At 57.6% G+C, this 19,243-nt stretch overlaps 7 protein-coding genes across 7 annotated transcripts; 3 read left to right on the forward strand and 4 right to left on the reverse strand.

Moving 5' to 3' along the window:
- Nucleotides 1–572: 572 nt before the first annotated feature.
- Nucleotides 573–2,331, reverse strand: BO72DRAFT_509366 (alpha/beta-hydrolase). Its single transcript, XM_040949326.1, has 3 exons — nt 1,820–2,331; nt 957–1,751; nt 573–865 (listed from the first exon to the last, which is right to left on the reverse strand). The coding sequence occupies exons 1-3, from the start codon at nt 2,134–2,136 to the stop codon at nt 610–612; spliced, it is 1,368 nt and encodes a 455-aa protein (XP_040801520.1). The 5' UTR covers nt 2,137–2,331; the 3' UTR covers nt 573–609.
- Nucleotides 2,332–3,285: 954 nt separating this feature from the next.
- BO72DRAFT_403875 (4-hydroxyphenylpyruvate dioxygenase family protein) lies at nt 3,286–4,970 on the reverse strand. The gene is made up of 4 exons (XM_040942246.1): nt 4,122–4,970; nt 3,983–4,042; nt 3,567–3,924; nt 3,286–3,506 (listed from the first exon to the last, which is right to left on the reverse strand). The coding sequence occupies exons 1-4, from the start codon at nt 4,781–4,783 to the stop codon at nt 3,372–3,374; spliced, it is 1,215 nt and encodes a 404-aa protein (XP_040801521.1). The 5' UTR covers nt 4,784–4,970; the 3' UTR covers nt 3,286–3,371.
- A 107-nt stretch (nt 4,971–5,077) lies between these two features.
- Nucleotides 5,078–6,341, forward strand: hmgX. Its single transcript, XM_040944679.1, has one exon. It carries the CDS (start codon nt 5,393–5,395, stop codon nt 6,197–6,199), a length of 807 nt encoding a protein of 268 aa, XP_040801522.1. The 5' UTR covers nt 5,078–5,392; the 3' UTR covers nt 6,200–6,341.
- Nucleotides 6,342–6,375: 34 nt separating this feature from the next.
- On the forward strand, nt 6,376–8,113 carry BO72DRAFT_447961 (NAD(P)/FAD-dependent oxidoreductase). Its single transcript, XM_040944680.1, has one exon. The coding sequence runs from the start codon at nt 6,647–6,649 to the stop codon at nt 8,042–8,044; it is 1,398 nt and encodes a 465-aa protein (XP_040801523.1). The 5' UTR covers nt 6,376–6,646; the 3' UTR covers nt 8,045–8,113.
- Nucleotides 8,114–8,412: 299 nt separating this feature from the next.
- On the reverse strand, nt 8,413–10,923 carry BO72DRAFT_428796 (beta-glucosidase; the record flags this gene model as incomplete). The annotated part of the gene is made up of 2 exons (XM_040943045.1): nt 8,413–10,712; nt 10,788–10,923. 2 exons carry the CDS (start codon nt 10,921–10,923, stop codon nt 8,413–8,415), a joined length of 2,436 nt encoding a protein of 811 aa, XP_040801524.1.
- A 1,361-nt stretch (nt 10,924–12,284) lies between these two features.
- On the reverse strand, nt 12,285–14,090 carry BO72DRAFT_477374 (O-methyltransferase; the record flags this gene model as incomplete). The annotated part of the gene is made up of 5 exons (XM_040947438.1): nt 12,285–12,879; nt 12,951–13,440; nt 13,503–13,612; nt 13,709–13,783; nt 13,862–14,090. The coding sequence occupies 5 exons, from the start codon at nt 14,088–14,090 to the stop codon at nt 12,569–12,571; spliced, it is 1,215 nt and encodes a 404-aa protein (XP_040801525.1). The 3' UTR covers nt 12,285–12,568.
- Nucleotides 14,091–15,562: 1,472 nt separating this feature from the next.
- On the forward strand, nt 15,563–17,365 carry BO72DRAFT_428803 (putative integral membrane protein (Pth11)). The gene is made up of 6 exons (XM_040943046.1): nt 15,563–15,879; nt 15,942–15,998; nt 16,061–16,128; nt 16,197–16,576; nt 16,650–16,745; nt 16,841–17,365. The coding sequence occupies exons 1-6, from the start codon at nt 15,678–15,680 to the stop codon at nt 17,175–17,177; spliced, it is 1,140 nt and encodes a 379-aa protein (XP_040801526.1). The 5' UTR covers nt 15,563–15,677; the 3' UTR covers nt 17,178–17,365.
- Nucleotides 17,366–19,243: the final 1,878 nt, after the last annotated feature.

The following is a 19,243-nucleotide window of genomic DNA, read 5'->3' on the forward strand; positions in this document are numbered from 1 at the left end:
GTGAGGGGGCAGAGATGCATCCATGTGAATAGAGACGGTTCACAGGGAGATGCGGGTCGGTTGTTCTTGCGGGTCGCGTGTGGGAGTGAACTTCAGTTAGGGATGGGATTCGGGCTCTGGAATATAAAAGGCATCTAAAAGATCACAGTGGATGAAGCATGACATACAGTGACTGCCTTGATTCATGCTGCGACCTTTCATACCACACTTGATCTCATTTGTTCGACACTGGAATCACCGATATAGCCGGCCCTAAGGCTATGCAGTACTCTCATAAAGAGCATCTGCTAAAGACACTGGTTCTTTGAGAAGTGGTGACATACAATATCCTAAGCCAGAACTGCTATCTTTAAAAATTTTTTTCCATACCGATATATTTGGGTTTGACAGTCATACTCCAGCATCAACTGAGTATCAACTTGTTCGTACTATCTTGGTAGGTGTCTTTGAGCAATAGTGTACCACCGCCGGGTGCGGAATGCCAGACGTCTGCCTACAGATAGACCCTTGTTGCACCAGTGGACAGTACTTGCATTCCAGACTGCATCGCCGACTTCGAATTGCCCTCAGAAGGGGATCCATCAGATTCGCACCCGCCTACCTACCTATCTAAGGCCGAATATCGGAGAGATGCGTGTTCACTATATCAGTCAGATACAGATAGAGAGCCGCAAGGAGAAGAGAGACGATTACCACACCGGCGGTATACACCGACCTGGGAGGCCGCATCTGTCCGTGGGAGGACCGCAAGCACCACTCGAGCGCCTCGACCAACTCGGAGCCCCAGGGGTGGGAGCTCGGGAGGATTTCCAGATCCTGAGTCTCGTGCGGCGAGCCAGGCAGGACTTTCATTTCCACATTAACCCTAAGAATGGGACAGGGACTGTCAGCATGGACCAATTCACCCATCGCCATCTCAACAAGGCTGACTCGTAGAATGAAGGAAGGAAACTCACCCCTCGCGCATCAACAGCGTCGCGAACAACAACTGCCTCCGCCGCAACAGACTCTCCGCAAAGGTCAACAGATACGTGTCCGGCATCGCCTCAAGCGCCGTCCACATGCCCATCCCATGGTGACCCGGCTCAACACGGTAGACATTCAGCAACGCGTGATAGAAATCATATCCAGCTGCATTCCCCCTCCCCACCTCCGTTACTTCAGTTTCTCTTGCCCGTTCCTTCCCCTTCCCCTTCCCGCCCCCCTCCCCGGGATCCCGCTCCATAACCCTACTCCCCACCCCAAACGCCTCCCCGACCTCCTCCCACCGATCCAAAAGCGGCATCCAGGGGTTACAGACCACCAGCCCCTGCACCTTGATCACCCTCTCGGACCTGGTCTCCACCTCCCGCCGGCCGGCGACATTGCTGCGCGCAAACCAGGCCACCCACGCCGCCAGCGCCGCCCCGGCGTCCTCCCCGCCCACAACCACCCGCGTGGGGTCCCCGTTCAGCCATGCGATGCGCCGCTCCAGCCAGCTGAACACCTCCCACGCGTCCTCGAAGGGGTCCGGGAAACTCACATGCGTCGTCTTGCGGTAGTCCGCGCTGACTACGATGATGGGGCAGCCCTTGGCATAGAGGGATGCCACGAGCCGCGCACAGGTCGCGTCTTCGCTGTCCAGCGTGCCGGTGAAGAAGCCCCCGCCGTGGAAGTAGAGGTAGACGGGCAGGTGGAGCGGGGTGTAGCCTTGGGGTTTGGGGGCGTAGACCCGGGCGGTTAGGGGGAGGGCCGTTGTGTGGCTGTGCGGGCTGGTGGTGGTGGTGGATTGGGAGGACAGCTGGATGGGGCGGTGGATGTGGTGCGTTTGGATTGTGACCATGCAGTGGAGGTCTGTGGTGGTTGTGATGGTGTTAGATCTCGGGGTTGGATGGGTTGCTGGGTGGGGGTGGGGGGAATGAGGGACTTGCTCTCGCGCTCCATCGCTGCTTGGGATACGGCCTCGCGGGCGAGGTTCTGTTGTTGTTGGATGTCCAGGAGATGGAGTTTGCTGGGTGGGGGTTGCGGCGGCTGTAGGATGGAGGGTGGTTTGGGGGTGGAAATGCTGGCTGCTGGGGCTTCATCGTTTGGAGGTGGAATGGGTGTTTTCATTTCGGCGCGTTTATCAGCGAGGTCGTCGTCTTTGATGTCTAGCATCTTGCTCGCAGAGTGATATATCTTCTGGAAGATGAATGATGAGAAGAGGCTAGATGAGTGGTTGAGTGGGCAGTGTCAACTCGGAAGAGATATCGTGGTAGCTGGCAGTCACCTGAAACATGGAGTTGTGTAGATGCTACTTTCCACCGCTGAACACTGAGATAGGTGGCAGGTGTCTGCTAGACCTAAGTGTTGTGGTAAGTGTGGTTCTTTGTGCGTGGTACGCGACTGCCCTTTGTGTGAAGATTCGACACCGGTCTTTGTCCGGCCTGTTTACGGGAACGACCTATGACACTCATGGGCTGCCATGCCATAAAGACCGTCAAATGTTAGTCGGAGTCTGGCTGATAATCAAACTTGTGGATTGATGAGCATACTGGTCAGCAACCCAACGGTTGATAGCGGGGTGAGTACAGCTCCAAGAAGACTATTGATTTCTCTTTCCACATTCATAGTACCACACATATTACATGTCCCTACCTGTGTCTAGGGAGTAAGTCCTCAGCTCCTGTGTCAATTTGCACTTTCTTAGTCTGATGAGCAACGGTTGCTGTCTACTTTTGAGATGTACAGAACTGTATGCGCCTTCCAATAATCAGCTATCACTGTTCCACCATCTCTACCTACTTATAGCCAAAGAAAAAGCACCAGAACCGTGCTAATGGAATTGTGATTGAGCATAAAGTCCTAGATCCAGATACATTCTACTCTGTCCCCTCTCATCAAACCCAAGCCCATATAAATATCAACGACAGCGGATATGCGGCTGAATCGATCATCCGAAGATAGGGTTCTTGACGTCAGAACGGCGACTTCGTTCCTGAGGCCGAAATATCCGAGTGTAACCATCTCACCCATTTGACTTCCCGAGGTTATCGCAGAAGCACTGACGCTCAAACCTGCTGACGGAAACTCAGTGCCGAAATTAGATTCTAGGTGCAGGTCATGGGGTCGGTTGAATGGCAAACCAGAAACTAACGCTCAGACTAGGTGTGCAGAACACATCCACAGCAAGCAGCCACTGTGGTATCCGTCTAGTAGGCAAAGTACTCCCAGAATAGAGATCTTCGACACGTCAGGCGTAGAGTAGCCAGTTAAGCCAGAATTCCATTAATCGTCATGCAAGGTACGATGCATACCACTGCGATTCAAATGTACAAGCAAGCAAGCAATAATACAAGAGCCATGCATCCGCTAACCGTGAGAACGCTTTCAACTCGACCCTCTCCCCAAAATCAAACCAAATTGCCCCGCAGAGCCTGCTCCCGCTCAATCGCCTCGAACAGCGACTTGAAGTTTCCGGCCCCGAACCCGGAGAAATTGTGCCGCTGGATGATCTCGATGAACACCGTCGGACGGTCCATGAGATGCTGTTGCACGTCAGTCACCCACCCCCTCGTAATCATCCCAGGGTGGATAGGAAAGCCTACCTTCGTAAACAACTGCAACAAATACCCCCCCTCATCGAAATCAATCAAGATGTCCAGCTTGCGGATCTCGTCAAAGTCCTCGTGCAGCACCAGGCCCGCCTTCTTCAGCCGGATCTTGATGTCCTCGTAGTAGGTGTCGGGCACCTTGATGAACTCGACCCCGCGCGCCTTGAGGTTGGTGATGGCCGCGAGGATGTCGTCCGTCAGCAGCGCGATGTGCTGCACCCCCGCCCCGTTGTAGAAGTCCACGTACTCCTCGATCTGCGACTGCTTCTTGCCCTTGGCCGGCTCGTTGATGGGCATCTTGACGACTTCGTTGGGCGAGGCCATGACGATGCTTTTGAGGGCGGAGAACTCGCTGTGTTTGAGGGAGGTTAGCAGGTTGGGTCATAGGCTGGGGAGGGGGATGCACGTACGTGCAGATGTCTTTGTCGTCGACGGACCAGAAGCGGTGGAAGCCGAGGGCGTTTTCGTAGCTAGGTCGGTGTCAGTCTCGGTGTATCATTGGACAGATTTCCTGTTTCATGATCATGATGGCCTGAAAAGGAGACATACTACTGGCAGATCTTGTCCATCTCGTCCCAATCCTGGTTCCCCACGCAGTGATCGATCCGTCGCAGATGCACCCCCGGCAGCATAGCGGTGATCGGGTCGGCATCGCCCTTCTCCACGCGGTACCCCGGCAGGAAGACGCCGTGGTACTCGCCCCGCTCGATCAGGGTGTGTGTCGTCTGTCCGTACGTCTGGATGGTGGCCACGCGCACCCGACCGTCAGCGTCCTCGAGGGTCCGCGGGCCCGAGACGGCTTTGGCGCCGTTGGCCACCGCGGCGTTGTAGACGGCATCGACCGAGTCCACCTCGAAGGCTACATCCTTGACGGCGTCACCGTGCTGCTCGAGGTGGGCGTGGATCTCGCGGAGGAGGTCTTGTTCTTCGGAGTCGAAGCGGGCGAGTTGGTCGAGGGAGCGCAGGGGGGAGGTCAGGATGAAGGTGATGTCGCCGTTGCGCACGACATGCGAGCAGATGGCGCGGCTGTTGGTCTCGAGGCCGCGGTAGGCAATCCGCTCAAAGCCCATGCGGGTGATGTAGAAGGAGGCGGCTTGTTTGGCGTTGCCGACGTACCAGTGCACATGGTCGTAGCCTTTGTAGCTGGCGAGGCTAGAGGTGCTTGTGGGTAGGGAGGGGGAGGTAGGAGGGGAGGTGGCGATTGGGGCCATGGCGTTGGATATGCTTATCTCTGTGAGGGATGTATAGAAGTGGTTGCTCAGGTAGATAGATAGGTAGGTAGGTTGATAGCAAATAGATGGAGGTGGTTGGGGAAGTGATATTGCTTGGTTGTGGTAAGAAAGGAATTCCGAGGCTTGCTGTTAGAGTTCTACGGATGGACAAAGGTGGGCTTATAACACTATCTAATGACGGATATCGCCATCTTCACTCTTGCTGCACGCGGATACTCTGATGATAACGAGGCCCGAGGGTTTGATGGTACAGAGTGAGAATCCAGTCTATTTCCCGGATAGGCAGGGAAGGGCTTCGGCTGCGGGCGGACAACTCCGGCTGGCGGCGGGTGTTTCAGCAAACATCCGGAATGAATGTCTCGGACGGTTAGACGCGCTTTTCTCACGCGGATTTGACTCTGCCCAGATGGCCCAGATAGCTCTCATATACTCCGGCTATCTGCTCGTTCTCCTTGAAAGAGAGAAAGAGTGCTATCATAGAAAAAGCATCCTTCACCAGAAGTCACCTCCACCTTCACCTACCGGCACACAACCTCATACCTAAGTTGCTCTCCACAACTCAAGACTACGCAGACACACACACTCACAATGACCACAATCGACCCCTGCAAACCATCCCTCACATCCAACGACTCAGCCGTCCTGCAAGCCCTCTTTGATGCAGAGTCCTCTCCCTCCTCCGCTCTCGCCATCGACGCGACCCTTCCCACATTACCAGCCCACCTCAACGTCTCGCCAGAGAAGCATGAATCCCTCAAGTCAGCCGAGCTGGAGATCATCCGCTCGCTCCAACAACCAGAGCCCTCGCTCTCCACCGTCCAGAAAGCCATCACCGACCTGGACCTCCTCATCACCGACGCACCCACCTATCCCTCCGCCTACATGAACCGGGCCCAAGCCCGCCGTCTCCTGATCGACCTCACCCTTATCCCATCCTCCTCCTCGCCGCCCTCCTCGAGCATCCAAGATCCAGAGACAGACACAGACACAGACACCAAGCTCTTCGCACCCGTCAACCGAGCCCGCGCCTCCGCCCTCCTCGCCGACCTCACCCAGGCCATCCAGCTCGCCAGCCCGCGCTCCCCCGCCGATCCCGTCTCCCCAGGCCAAGCACGCATCCTGGCAGACGCATACACACATCGGGGGTATCTCCTGTTGAAAGCCGCGAGATTCCGATCCTCCCACGGAGAAGGCGGTCCGGAGCGGTTGGACGGGCTGGGGGCACAGCAGCTGGAGGAGATGGCGAGCGGGGATTTCTTCCTGGGGGGTCGGTTCGGGAACAAGGTCGCGCAGCAGCTGGCGGTGCAGACGAATCCGTATGCGAAGATGTGTGGAGCGATTGTGAAGGAGGCGCTGCGGAAGGAGGTTGCGGCGGGGTCGGTGATGGATTGGTGAGGATCAGGCCATATTGCATCGAGGCTGAATCTCGGGGTCTATACTTCATGCATTATTGTAAATAAAAACAATGTGATCTCATTCCTCAGCTTATCATGCCATTGCTGTCCTTGAACACAGGTATATGTAGAGTGAGACGCCGATTGAGCGAGTTTGTCGAAGAAAACGCCGACCAAATCGAACAATCCGGATAGGCTGGAGGCTGTCCGGATCGGGGATAGTGCCAGACAAACCAGCCAAACAGCCCAAACAGGGGAATCCCGAGATGACGTGATCGCCGAGACCGGCAATTGGCTCTTGGGGATTTAATGCTTACAGTTGACTTTCAGGTACCATACAATTTCAACCGAATATCTTCTTTTTGATCTTCATCCTCTTCCTCCATCCTCCGCTCCATTCTCTCTCCCTCCCTTGCTCACAATCACCGTCGGTGACATCCTCACCACAATGTTCCGCAGCAGCGTCACCCGCGCCGCCCGCGCAGCCAACTCTCAGCCCACCATCGCCTCCCTCCGCACCTTCGCCACCGCCGCTTCCCCCTCGTCCTCCTCGTCCCCCTCCCCCTCCGCCGCCAACCCCGTCACTCCCTCCTCCACGCGCAACCACAAGATCGTCGTCATCGGCGGCGGCACCGCCGGCCTGAACGTGAGCCACCAGCTCCTGCACACCGGCCAATACACCCAAGACGATATTGCCATCATCGACCCCGCCGAATGGCACCACTACCAAGCGGGCTGGACCCTGGTGGGCGGCGGTGTGAAGACCAAGGAGGAGCTGCGGCGGCCGCTGCCGGGGCTGGTGGACGCGAAGCTCAAGCTGTACGGGCAGGCGGTCGACAGCTTCACGCCTGACCAGAACACGGTGACGCTGGCCAACGGCGACCGGCTCGGGTACGAGCAGCTGATCGTCGTGCCGGGCATCCACGTCAACTTCAACAGCATCAAGGGCCTTCCGGAGGCGCTGGCCGACCCCAACAGCCTCGTCTCGTCGATCTACGGGTATGAGCACGTCGACAAGGTGTACCGCACCCTGAACAAGCTGAAGGGCGGCAAGGCGCTGTTCACCCAGCCCGCGGGCGTGCTCAAGTGCGCCGGCGCCCCGCAGAAGATCATGTGGCTGGCCCTCGACCACTGGAAGCAGGCCGGACTCTACGACCCCGCCAACCCGGCCCAGTCGGCCATCCAGATCAGCTTCGCCACGGGGCTGCCCGGTATGTTCGGCGTGCCCAAGTACAGTGCCGCGCTGGAGGCGCTGCGCCAGGAGCGCGGCGTCGAGGGGCTGTTCCAGCACGATCTGGTGGCCGTCGAGGGCAACACGGCCATCTTCGCCAAGGGCGACGGGTCGGGCGCCCAGGTGCAGCGCCAGTTCGACCTGCTGCACGTCGTCCCCAAGATGGGACCCCACGCGTTCGTGAAGAACTCGCCCCTGGCCGACGCGGCGGGCTTCGTGGATGTGGACAACGCCACCACCCAGCACAAGAAGTTCAAGAACGTCTGGTCGATCGGCGACGCCTCCAGTCTGCCCACTTCCAAGACCACGGCGGCCATCACCGCTGAGGCGCCCGTCCTGGTGCGCAACCTGCTGCGCGCGGCCGAGGGCAAGGCGCCCGACGCGGAGTACGACGGGTACACCTCGTGTCCGCTGACGACCGAGTACGGCAAGGTGCTGCTGGCCGAGTTCAAGTACGCGGGCGTGCCCAAGGAGACGTTCGGGGGCTGGTTCGGCATTGACCAGGCCGTGCCTCGCAGGGCCTTCTGGCAGCTTAAGAAGAACTTTTTCCCCTGGGTGTATTACAACAACTTGGTGAACGGTACGTGGGGCGGTCCTAAGGGATGGTTGCGGTAGATGTTTGTAGTACTGTATAGAAGTGTGATACTAGGCAGTGAGAAAATGTAATGTACATTCTTAGTTCAGCTGTGTGTTGTTGCAGTTATACCTGTAAACACGTACATTGTCAGTGAGTGGTCAGGAAATGTATATGTTGTAGATCCTCTCCACCACCACCGCAACCACAATACCCGCACTACAACATATCTCCTCCTCACCCGCTGCATCTACACCCAACCCCCCTTGCCCCTTGGATTATATCCCCCCTCTGCCCAATCAAAACCCCAGAAGAAAAAGGAAACTTAAAGCAATAACCTATCTCATTCATTATATCCATACAAATACATACACTCATAAGCCATCCTCCCTCAAGACCCATCTTCAACCTAAAACACCACCGATCCCGTCAACAACACATCAGCCACACTCTTCCCGACAAACAACCCATACTCGCCCTGCTGCAACACCCAACTCTGCACCCCGACATCCCAGGTACTCAAATCCCGCCTCGTCAACGCGAAGCTGACCTCCTTCTTCTGGCCGGGCTCCACCAGCTCCTTGACGAACCCGCGCAGCACCTTGGCCGGCCCACCGGGGATGCCCACATACAGCTGCGCGACCTCCTTGGCCGCCACAGCGCCGGTATTCTCCAGCGTACACGAGACGGTGACCAACACGTCCCAGAGGGAGGGGAGGCCGCCCTCGGCGACGACGCCATCCAGATCCGGCGGGGTGGGGCTTGTGGCGGCCGTGGTGGTGGTATTGACCACGAGGTTGCTGTACGTGAAGTCGGCGTAGGTGAGGCCGAAGCCGAACGGGAAGCGCGGGGTGATGTTCTGCGCCTCGAAGTGCTTGTAGTCGATGTACACGCCCTCGCTGAAGGTGTCCTGCGGGTAGTAGATCTCGGTCTTGTCCTTGGCGGCGGACGGCAGCGTCGGGGCCAGCAGGGCGCCGTAGTCGGTGGCGTTGCGCGCAACGGTGTAGGGCAGGCGGCCGGACGGCGACTGCTTGCCGTACAGGACCTCGACCAGCGCGGCGCCGCTATCTTGGCCGGGCAGGTGGGCGTACATCACCGCCGTGATGTTGGGGTGCTCGATCCAGGCGTCGACGGGCCGGATGCCCGCGTTGTGGATGACCACGATCGTGTTGTTGCATTGCGCGGCCACGTGCGTGACGAGCTTGTCCGAGTACTCGTCGCTCAGCGCCGGGCGGTCCCAGCCTTCGGCCGCCGCGGCGTTGATGAACACCAGGCAGGCATCGCTGGCCGGGTTGACCAGCGGCGTCGCCGAGGTGAAGTCCCACGCCAGGAAGGTGTTGTCGGCCCGCGCCTGGCGCTGCAGCGCGTCGAAGGGGGCGTCGATGTACGACGGCGTGCTCGCCCCGGACCCGCCCCCGGTGTACATCGTCCCGTTCAGGGCGACCCCCGGCCCCGTCGCGCTGGGGTCCGCGCTCGACAGGAAGATGTACTTCAGCATCGTCGGGTCCACCGCGCTGCCGTTGGGGTACGTCTGCGTGTTCGTCCAGCCCATCGTCCACAGGCTCCACGACAGGTCGTCCATCGTGTTCTGCGGCGCGGCGATGGCGTCGTAGCCGAAGAGCGAGAGGAAGCGCGGCGCGGTCAAGGGGAGCGCCTGCTTCGTGTTCTTGACCAGCACGTGGCCCTCGACGGCGCCCTGGAAGATCGTCTCCTTGGCGGCGGGGTCGCGCGCGTCGACGAGGGGGTGTGGCTCCAGCAGGCTGACCGGCAGGCCGTGGCCGGGGTTCTCCAGCTCGGCGTACTTGTACCAGGCGGCGACGATGCGCGTGGCCATGTCGTCGAGTCGGGTCGCGGCGAGGGAGCCGTTGGCCACCGCCGTCGCCAGCTGGTTGCTGTCCCAGTACTCGGAGGAGGGCATGGCCATGTCCAGGCCGGCGGCGGCGCTGGCCAGCCCCGTGTGCTGGGCGCTCCAGTCGGAGACGACGAAGCCCTGGAAGCCCAGCTCGCCCTTGAGCAGCCCGTTCATGGTCTTGCTGTTCTGGCAGCCGTAGCTGTTGTTGATGCGGTTGTAGCTGCACATGACGGAGCCGGCGCCCGCCTTGACTGCGTCCTGGAACGGCCAGAGGTACAGCTCGTGCATGGTCCGGTCGTCGATGTTGGACGAGACCGACTGGTTGTGCGAGCCCGTCAGCATCTGCGGGCTGTTGCGGTTGGTCTCCTGCTCGTTGCCGATCAGGTGCTTGACGCACGCGATCACCGACTCCTGCAGCCCGCGCACCGTGTCCCCCGTCAGCGCCCCGGCCAGGTACGGGTCGTTGCTGAACCCTTCCCAGTTGCGGCCGCCGCGCGCGATGCGGCCCAGGGGCCCGGCCACGGGGCCCAGCGCCACGTTGACCCCCTTGCGCTTGAACTCGGCTCCCATGTACTGCGCCCGCTGGTAGGCCAGCTCCCGGTTCCACGAGGCGCCCACGTGCAGCCCGGACGCGTAGCCGTTGACCATGTCGGTGCCGCGCACGCCGCTGGCGGCATCCTGCAGGCAGATGCCGGGGTATCCCAGCCGGGGGACGCCGGCCGTGTTGCCGGAGCAGCCGTTGGTGGTGGAGGAGTAGCCGTAGGTGATGTTGTTCTTCTCCTCGTCGGTCATCTGGGCCACCAGGGCTTTGGCCTTGGTGAAGGCATCTTCCCAGTCTCCTAGGCCTTGGGCCTCCGCTGTGGAGGGTTAGCGTGGGACTGCGAGGGGTGGTGGGTGGTGGTGGGTGGTGGTTGATGCAGTGTTCGACTCACGTGTGGGATAGACGGGTTCCGAGCGGCCATAGGACCAGTAGTGCTCGAGGTCGGTTATGTTGAGTGTACGGGGTTGAATGACGGCTGCGCCCGCCAGAGGCAGTGCTGCTGCCGCCAAGGGAACGGTGAGCTTCATTCTGGTCGAGCCTGCAACGACTCGGATGAAGGCTGGATGTGTTGTGATGGAGCTGGATCAAGAAGGCGATGCGGAAGGCTGTTTATATAGACACAAATGCAGCCTGGAGAACTGCTCAATCCACCCCCATCTCCGCAGCTCTCCTCTCTGACCCAGTCCGCCCAACTATCGGCCACCTCGAGGTCCCAACTGCCGTTATCGTGGGCGAACATAACTGGTGACCGTGACGAGGCCGTCACCGTCTGCGTGGGCCAAGCTTGGCATCCGGCGTGGAAAACTGGAATAGCACGAAAAAGACCAGGTGACTGAAGTCTAACTCGTCCCCTCCGATGCTAGGAGGGAGAAAATGGCAGAGGTAGAGCTCTCAAGTGGACCGTGGGGTGTGACATCTGGAAGTTAGGGTTGGCGTTCGGGGAGAAACCGAGTCCGGGGATGGAGGCGGGCAAGAAGGGGAGGGGGAAAAATGCGGGGACTCCACGAGGAAACGAAAAGAATTCGGCCAATGCCGCCGTCGCACCAGCCGAGCCGTGCTGCCCACTGCCCACCACCACGTTCAACACCACCCCTCGGCAAAACTCCGGCGAATCCATGACACTCTGCAAAGCAAGCAAGAAACCAGAGGAATTCGACTCTGGAGGTTAGACTATGGTCGACGCTGGGACCCATCCGAGTCACGCGGTTTGGGGGGCAGTTTTGTCGCTTGGTGGCGGGTTTGGCGCTTCGTGACAGGCTCGTATCCCTCGGGGGCCGGGGCAGGCATTGTGGGTCCAGCTGGCTGTCGGTAATTCTTGCCCTCCCCTGCACTTTTTCTGCAGCAATTGGTGTTGCGTGGGGAGATTTTGTGGGGTTGCGGTGCAAGAACCCGAGGATGTGGCTCGCTCGCACAGTGTGTGAGGTTATAATCACTGACATCGTGCCATGTGTGTCTCCTGTTTGGGGATGGTTGCCATGGCTTCTGCGGTCTAAGCAGGGCTTCGGTCCTTTCTGCCCGGTTTCTTCAGCTTCCTTCAGCATTAGTCAGGGATGGCTGAGTGGAGTGGGGCAATTCCTCTGGGGTAATGTTGACTTTCAAGAAAACTCTTCTATGTTGGATATATTTGGGCTCGGGGGAGACGTGTTTGATCAGCGAACATGAAAAATACCTTCATAGGTTACACATGTCAACGAATGTAGAAAGAGCCCGTAGAATGAGTTCTCTGAAGTTGTGCGGTGGTAAATGTAGGTGAATGGGTCTATTCACAATCCCGAGCACGGCTCCCTCACCCCGCAAGTTGGGGTTGCCGACGGGGAAAACGCGGGAAAGGAAAAAATGAACGCATGCCTTGCTAACTGTCCATTAAAGAGCTAGGATATGTACAAAGAGGGCAGGTCGGGTCTAGCTCTTGGCCCGAATCGGCATCCATAAGTAGTCCCATCAGGAAATCTCCACGACCATCATGAATCCAAGCGTTTTCCATCCAGACTCACAACCACTCCTCCCGATGACACATCGTCATCCGACATTCACCATACTCGTAGTTCCGGTTAAGACTTTTACAGCAGACGGCAGAGTCTAGAAGTTAGCGCCATGTGGCAGAGCTTGGCAAAGGACTGGCCAGGAAAACGGTGACTGATTCACCAAGAAGCCAACCCCCGATGTTCGGAATCACTTCAAGCGGGCCTCCACGACCCTCATCGGCACCCCGGGGCTCTCCCAGACCTGGACCAACCGCAGCCCCGCCGCGTCGAACAGGCGCGCGAAGTCCTTGGCCGTCCGCTCGGTCCCGCCAAACGTCATCATCGTGTGATCCATGTAGGCGTGGGCCATGGTGGCGCCGACCTCGGGCAGGATCGTCTCCGTGATGAGCAGGCGGGATTTCTTCGGGACCATCGCGGCGGCCAGGTGCGTGAGGATCTCCCGGACCTCTGCGTCGGGCCAGTCGTGCAACACGCGGCGGATGTAGTACACCAATGCGCCTGGGGTGGAGGGGTAGAGTCAGCTTGCTGGATGACTTTGATGCAGAGTCAATATAGCCCTCGTGACGTACCTTTTACAGGCTGCGGGGTGAAGAAGTCATGGGCCATCGGCTCGATGCCATGGCGGGTCATCTCCGGCCCATTGTCGCTAATGACACTGGCGCGGTCTTGGAGGATGAACCGTCCCGCTAGGCTGGGGGTGTTCTGCTTGATCTGGCGCACGATGTGGCCTCGTCCACCCCCGACGTCGACGATGGTCGGCTGATCCGCCTGCGCCAGCGGACTCAGTCGCTCCACGAACGGGTACAGCCCGATCTCGGCCAGGAGGGAGTCCTCGGCGACCATCGCGTTGTTGAGTCGGGTCAGTCGCTCGGGACTCTGGGAGATGTGCTCGAACATCGTCTGGCCCTCGCAGTGATGTACGAGAGTGTATGGGTTGCTGCGCAGGCCCATGCGGTCCTGCCACTGGTGTTGGCGGAGGAATTCGTGGGTGCGCAGCATCGCCGGGCAGTATTCATCGACCGTGATATATCCCGACATCGGATGGTGAGCGGACAGTTGCTGGTTGACTGACAAGGCAACCTAATTGAGACGCGGACGACAACTCACATGAGACTCAGGACGGCCCGCATCTGAGGAGCGAGATAGATCTCCGAGTTGGGGGTGTGGGCATACTCCTCCTCGCCGGTCTCGCGAAACGGTCCGAAGAGCGTGACAGCCCGCATCATGCGCACTGCCGCACGTCACATCGATGTCAGAACGCACCGGCCACGGGTCACCTCCATCCAGGAGAAAAGAGCTCACGATCGCACACCTCTGACTTTTTAACTCACCCCAGTACGGGCTGCTATGTCCGTGGCTGACATGCTCTGGGCGCCGACCGGGATGACATCGAATACTCCGGCTTCGAGAAGCGTGCGGATAGCGCCCAGACTGGCCATTTAAGGACCCCAAATGCATCTTGACAGTTTCTCGGCGATACAGAAAAGATAGATGATCTGTCCGCCCAAGCTTACATTCTCAAAATTGGCGAAGACCAGATCGGCAGGCCCGCGAATGGCCTGCACTAGGTGCATCGCCTTGACCAGCAATTCGTACCGTGCATTCTGGTGGCGAAGCGAAATTGCAGGGTATCGGAACTGGCCGACAGACTGCACCACCTCGTCTAGACACTGCTGAATGCGATCGATGCTGGGATCGAGAGGCGCCATGACAGGTTACACCGGCTACACACGCACACGGACAAGTTCGGCGGAGAGACAGGATATTGTATCCGGAGACCAAGGGGGAAGGGGAGCCGCAAAGCCTTATAGATTGGTTCTTTTGCACGGGGTGCATACTGAGAAAGGGGATTGGAGGGCGGCCGATGTAGAGGGTGAAAATTGATACATCTCGAAAGGCAAATCAGGGTCTTATTGGCTAGACTCAAAAAGGCAACACGACCTGCAGGAATATCCAGATGCCATTCGTGGGGCATTTGGGCCAGTAATTAGATCGACAGGAGATCTTTCCTGGTGCATTGTTGTGATGATGCTGGCATCGAGTGGGTCCGACACCTGTCACATTTGGCCCTTTGCTCTCTCCTTTCTGCACGGATGCTCACGGAATCTCAACGCCTTCAGGGGACGACGACAGAAAGATCAGGCGGAAGTTTTCGCGGCGTTCTCCAGAGCCACCAAGCCACTTTTCTGACGAAAGTTATTAAAATGTTTCGGAGAGGGCGCGAAAAGGCTGGCAAAGGCTGACGATGGCGAAACCAGGGCTGGAGGAATAAGCGGGGGGAGGAAGCCCTGATCTCTTGACTTCTTTTTCCGCGCTGCAACCACCGTCTTGGCCAAAGCCTAATCCCACCAAACAATCCATCTATCCAAATGACTCGACTTCATTTCTGACAAATACACGTTCCCCTACCGGTGGGCATCTGTTCTTCTGTTTTTCTCTTGAGATTTTGGTCGCTGCCGTCAAAAGAATAGGAGGAATTGCACCGGCAGTTCCAGGGAAAGCAAGCACATCCCGCAACGGGGAAGATCTGAGATAGGGGCAAACTGCGCTATCTGGATGCCTCCGCAATTATTGATCTTGCGTCCGGCCTTTTTTGCTTCGGGATGCGACTGGATGACAGGTCGTCTCCGCAAGCAGCGATCCTAGCCTGTCAATCGCAGAACCGGTGCGATCGTCAGGGAACTTACACCAGCACGTACTGTATGTACTTGGCCAGCCCGCCCCCGCCCACCCCCTACGTCTGGAGAACAAGGTCAATGTTCCAAACGCTTGGACCCTCTCCTGCGGGCATCAAGTTCCGTCAGAGACAATAGGGTTGATCGGGGCCTTGTTGGGGAATTTTGGGTTTGTTTGCGATCGAGGTGTCACTTTGCACTTTGTTGGACCCATTTCGAGGAACAGTGGGTGAGGGTATGCTGTGGATGGTGGCGGTAATGGTCCGACCACATCGAGCTGGGCGTCAGCCAAGGAGGTACGATCGCCCTCCCCGCCCAAACTATGTAATGCAGGAGAGGCGACTATACCGGTAGTCAATGCATCTTGCATATGATCTCGTCAATGGGCCCGGGAGGGGGACCGAAAGTACGAACGAGCGAGCCAAAGGCTTGATTGGAGTCACAGGATATAAAGAAAAGCATGGACACAGGGTTGGCCTGGTGGATCGTTCATTCCTGGCTCGACGCAGCGTTTCTTTTCAAGTGCATGCTAAATAGAGCTGCTGCTGCTGCTACTGCTGCTGCTGCTGCTCCAACCACTGCCGACCGGAACACCCAGCTGTTTCTCCATTCAACTCCATCATGTCAACCACCACATTGGATTTGAGCAAGGTGCCGGCGTCGGATCCGCCCCCCGGCGTCACAGCCAATTTTGAGAACCCGGAGAATCAAAACTACCAGATCTATTCCATCAACATCGCCCTTTGCTTGACAGGAACGGTGGTCCTGTTGTTGCGCCTGTATACTCGGATGTTCCTGCAGAAGACGATCGCAATCGACGACTGTAAGCTAGCTGCATGCATTGATGCCAGCTGGGTCAACCAAGCTGACGGAGGCGCTCACCAGGGTTTTGCATCTGGGCTCAGATCTGCGCGTGGATTTTTGCGATTCTCGGGATCGTCAGTAAGTTTACGAGAGGTTTCTCGAGTGCGCCGCCCAGCCAGCTAAGAGTCCAACCTGAACAGATATCGACAACGGGTATGGCCTTCATATCTGGGACCTGCACCTCGACAAGATCAAGCCGTTCAAGCAGGTATGCATCTGGTCTCCACCACCTAGTGGTGTATCTGCCCTCAAAACTCCCTGACCAACCCCATGTAGAATGATCTGGCCGGCGAGGACGTCTTCGTCGTCGGCATCTGGCTGGTCAAGACCTCGATTCTGCTGTTCTTCCTGCGCCTCAGCCCGGAGAAGCGCTTCCGGCAGATGACCTACGGGATCATGATCTTCGTCGCCGTTTACAACATGATCAGTCTGCTCGTCTTCACGCTCGGCTGCATCCCCGTCCAGGCCATGTGGGACGTGACGCTGATGCCGACCGCGCGGTGTGTCGACCAGCTGGCCTTCGTGTATGCCAATGCGGCCTTCAACCTGTTCTCGGACATCATCACGCTGGCGCTGCCCATCCGGCTCTGCTGGTCGCTGCAGACCACCCTCAAGCAGAAGGTGCTGCTGATGATGGTGTTGATGATGGGTTCGTTGTAAGTGCCCCTAGCCCGTGCTGCTTTTCATAATCAGTTGTCCGTGTGATTGCGTGGTTAACTCAGTCTCCAGCGCCTGCGTGATCGCGATCGTGCGAATCGTCACCATGATGCCCTTCATCCACGACGGCGACTTGACCTGGTACAAGGTGACCCTGGCGAAATGGGCGTATGTTCTTCTCAAGCCCCTTTTCCCCCCCGTCCCCCGTCCCCCCTCGTAACAAGATGCAACCCCAACTGACTGGATCTGGTTCCATCCAACAGCATGGTGGAAATCAACGTGGGCATCATCTGCGCGTGCCTCCCCGTGCTCCGGCCGCTGCTGCTGCAACTGGCCCCGCACATCTTCGGCGGCAGCAAGGTCTCCAGCGCGGGCAAGCCCCGCGGCCACGGCAGCGACGGCAGCGACGAGGCGGTCGGGGCGCGCAAGAAGGTCATCCGCAACTGGGACTACCTGTCCACCCTGCGCAGCACCGCGGTGCCGGAGACGCAGGACGACGTCGAGGCGATGCACGAGATGGTCAAGCACGATGCCGCCTGCGAGCATGAATCCGGGATCCACATGTCGACGGATTATTCGGTCACGAGCAAGCGGGACTGAGTGTGTCGTCTATCTGGATAGAACTTAAATAGGTCCGATTCAATTGATTGGAATGCTTGGGGGATGGGTTCCTGTTCCAGAATGGCTGAATGAATGAATGGGGAGTGCCCGACGGGGCGGGCGGACAGAACAGTTAGGGTTCAAACAAACCCCCTCGTCTTCTTTCTTTTCTTTTTTTTCTGATTCGGTGATAGGAGGGGAATGTGTCGTTCCTTTTTTTTTTTTTTTTTTTTTTTCTCGAAGTTCTAGTTTTTAATTTTTATTATCATTTACTTTTATTCTTATCTTCCCCATACCATCCCAGCCAGTCTCAGAGTGCAGTGGGAACCCCGGTACCCGTAATTTTCACTCGGACATATCGGAGTGGAAATTAACCATGCAGAAAGAACCCCGCTATGTTTCTCGGCTGTCCGACGGTCTTCCCGGAGTACTCAACACTCCTAGTCAGCAGGGTGCGTTATAGTCCGCGTACTTCCACTGGATAAGTGTCAGTAGGGTTTCGATTAGTAATTGCAGAACTGCCGGTCTTATGTGTTGTATCATTTGCTAACAAACCTCAGGTCATTCCCAGACAGGAAGCGGTAAATCACTAACGAGTGGCGAACAACGACACTTCTCAACACACCACGCACCGGACCGAGTACTTGCCAACAGCCAGCACATGGCATGGCCAGATTTGCCATCCCGGCCGCATGCAATTCTCTGCATGTAAGTGGCTTACCGCGAGGCCAGTGGGAACCCCTCCGGGGACGTCCGGAACCTCCCAAGTGGGGCGCTTGTCTTTCCTTTGCCTCTGGTCCTGAGCGCTGCATCCACTAAGTATGCAAGCAGGTAATAATTTTTCCGGATTCTTGCTGATAAGCTAGCTAGCTGCAGTTCACACAAAAGGTTAAAATGATTAGATACCTGGAAGTCGTGTGAGTCGTGTGAGCGGTGTTTGGAAACACCACACGACTGGTTCTTAGCAGGTTGATAAACCCCTCAGTATCATGATCCTGCGATTTGTCTCGGTGCTGATGACGGTAGTGGTTGCAGGACAGTGCGCCGGGCGCGATAAGCGAGACTTGCTGTCGAATTGCACTCCTTTGCGGGAGTGGTGGTTAATTAATTCTAAATTGACCGTTGTGTGTGTGTGTGCGTGTGTGTGTCTCGCTCTGTCTCTCTTTCTTCACGAGAACAGGGAGGATAAGGACTAAGCCAGCCGAAGCGAAGAAGAGTGGGCCTCATTCACGCAGTGGAGGCACACCAAGCTTTTTTAGCCGGACCCGACAAGCTTTGCCGAGCTTCGAGGGTTTCGATTCGGTATTGTACCGGTACCGTACCTCCCGTACACGCTGACAGGCACGGCCAGTGTAAGATTCTTCACTCCGAGACATCCTGGTCGGAGGCTGAGGTCATCGTGCAGCACAAGAAATGTCATCACTGCGTTGGAGTGTGGTTTCAAGGTTTAGGGTCTCTTACCTGTGGATGCAGCGAGCAGGATGGAGGAGGAAGATAAGAAACCCTTCTAGATTGGCGGAGAACAATCAATCACTGCACTGCATGCATGATACCACACCATCCATCATGGATCCATGATCCCACCACCCCCACCTGGCACTGCCCAACAATCCAATCCCAATCACTGACACCATGATCCAGTGGGGTGAGTCGTTTGGTTCGTATCCAATGGATGCATGATGGCCTCCCCCGACGGATGAACGGGGTGGTGTTTCCCCTCCCCGAGACACTTAATCAATTCGACCCATTCACAATCCCCAATAGAACTAGTCAATAAGTGAACAGCCGTTTATATAACCCCCCCTCCTCTCCTGTCCCACATCAATGTCAATCTTTTTTCCCCTCTCCCTCTCCCACTTTTTCCCTGCCCCAAAGGATCAATAATTTCTGCATCCTCCGCAAATAAGCATGGCAGGTATCGTCTCCGCCGCCAACCTGGGGGGTGTCGCGGACCCGCGCCTGGGCAACGAAGCCGACCTCATCGGCACCGAGGCCGAACACGGCATCATCATCGACGACCACAGCCGCCATGGCCACCCCGGCAGCAAGGAACGGTCGCTCCACGC

Source organism: Aspergillus fijiensis (genome assembly GCF_003184825.1).
Source record: "Aspergillus fijiensis CBS 313.89 unplaced genomic scaffold BO72scaffold_22, whole genome shotgun sequence".
Taxonomy (NCBI): domain Eukaryota; kingdom Fungi; phylum Ascomycota; class Eurotiomycetes; order Eurotiales; family Aspergillaceae; genus Aspergillus; species Aspergillus fijiensis.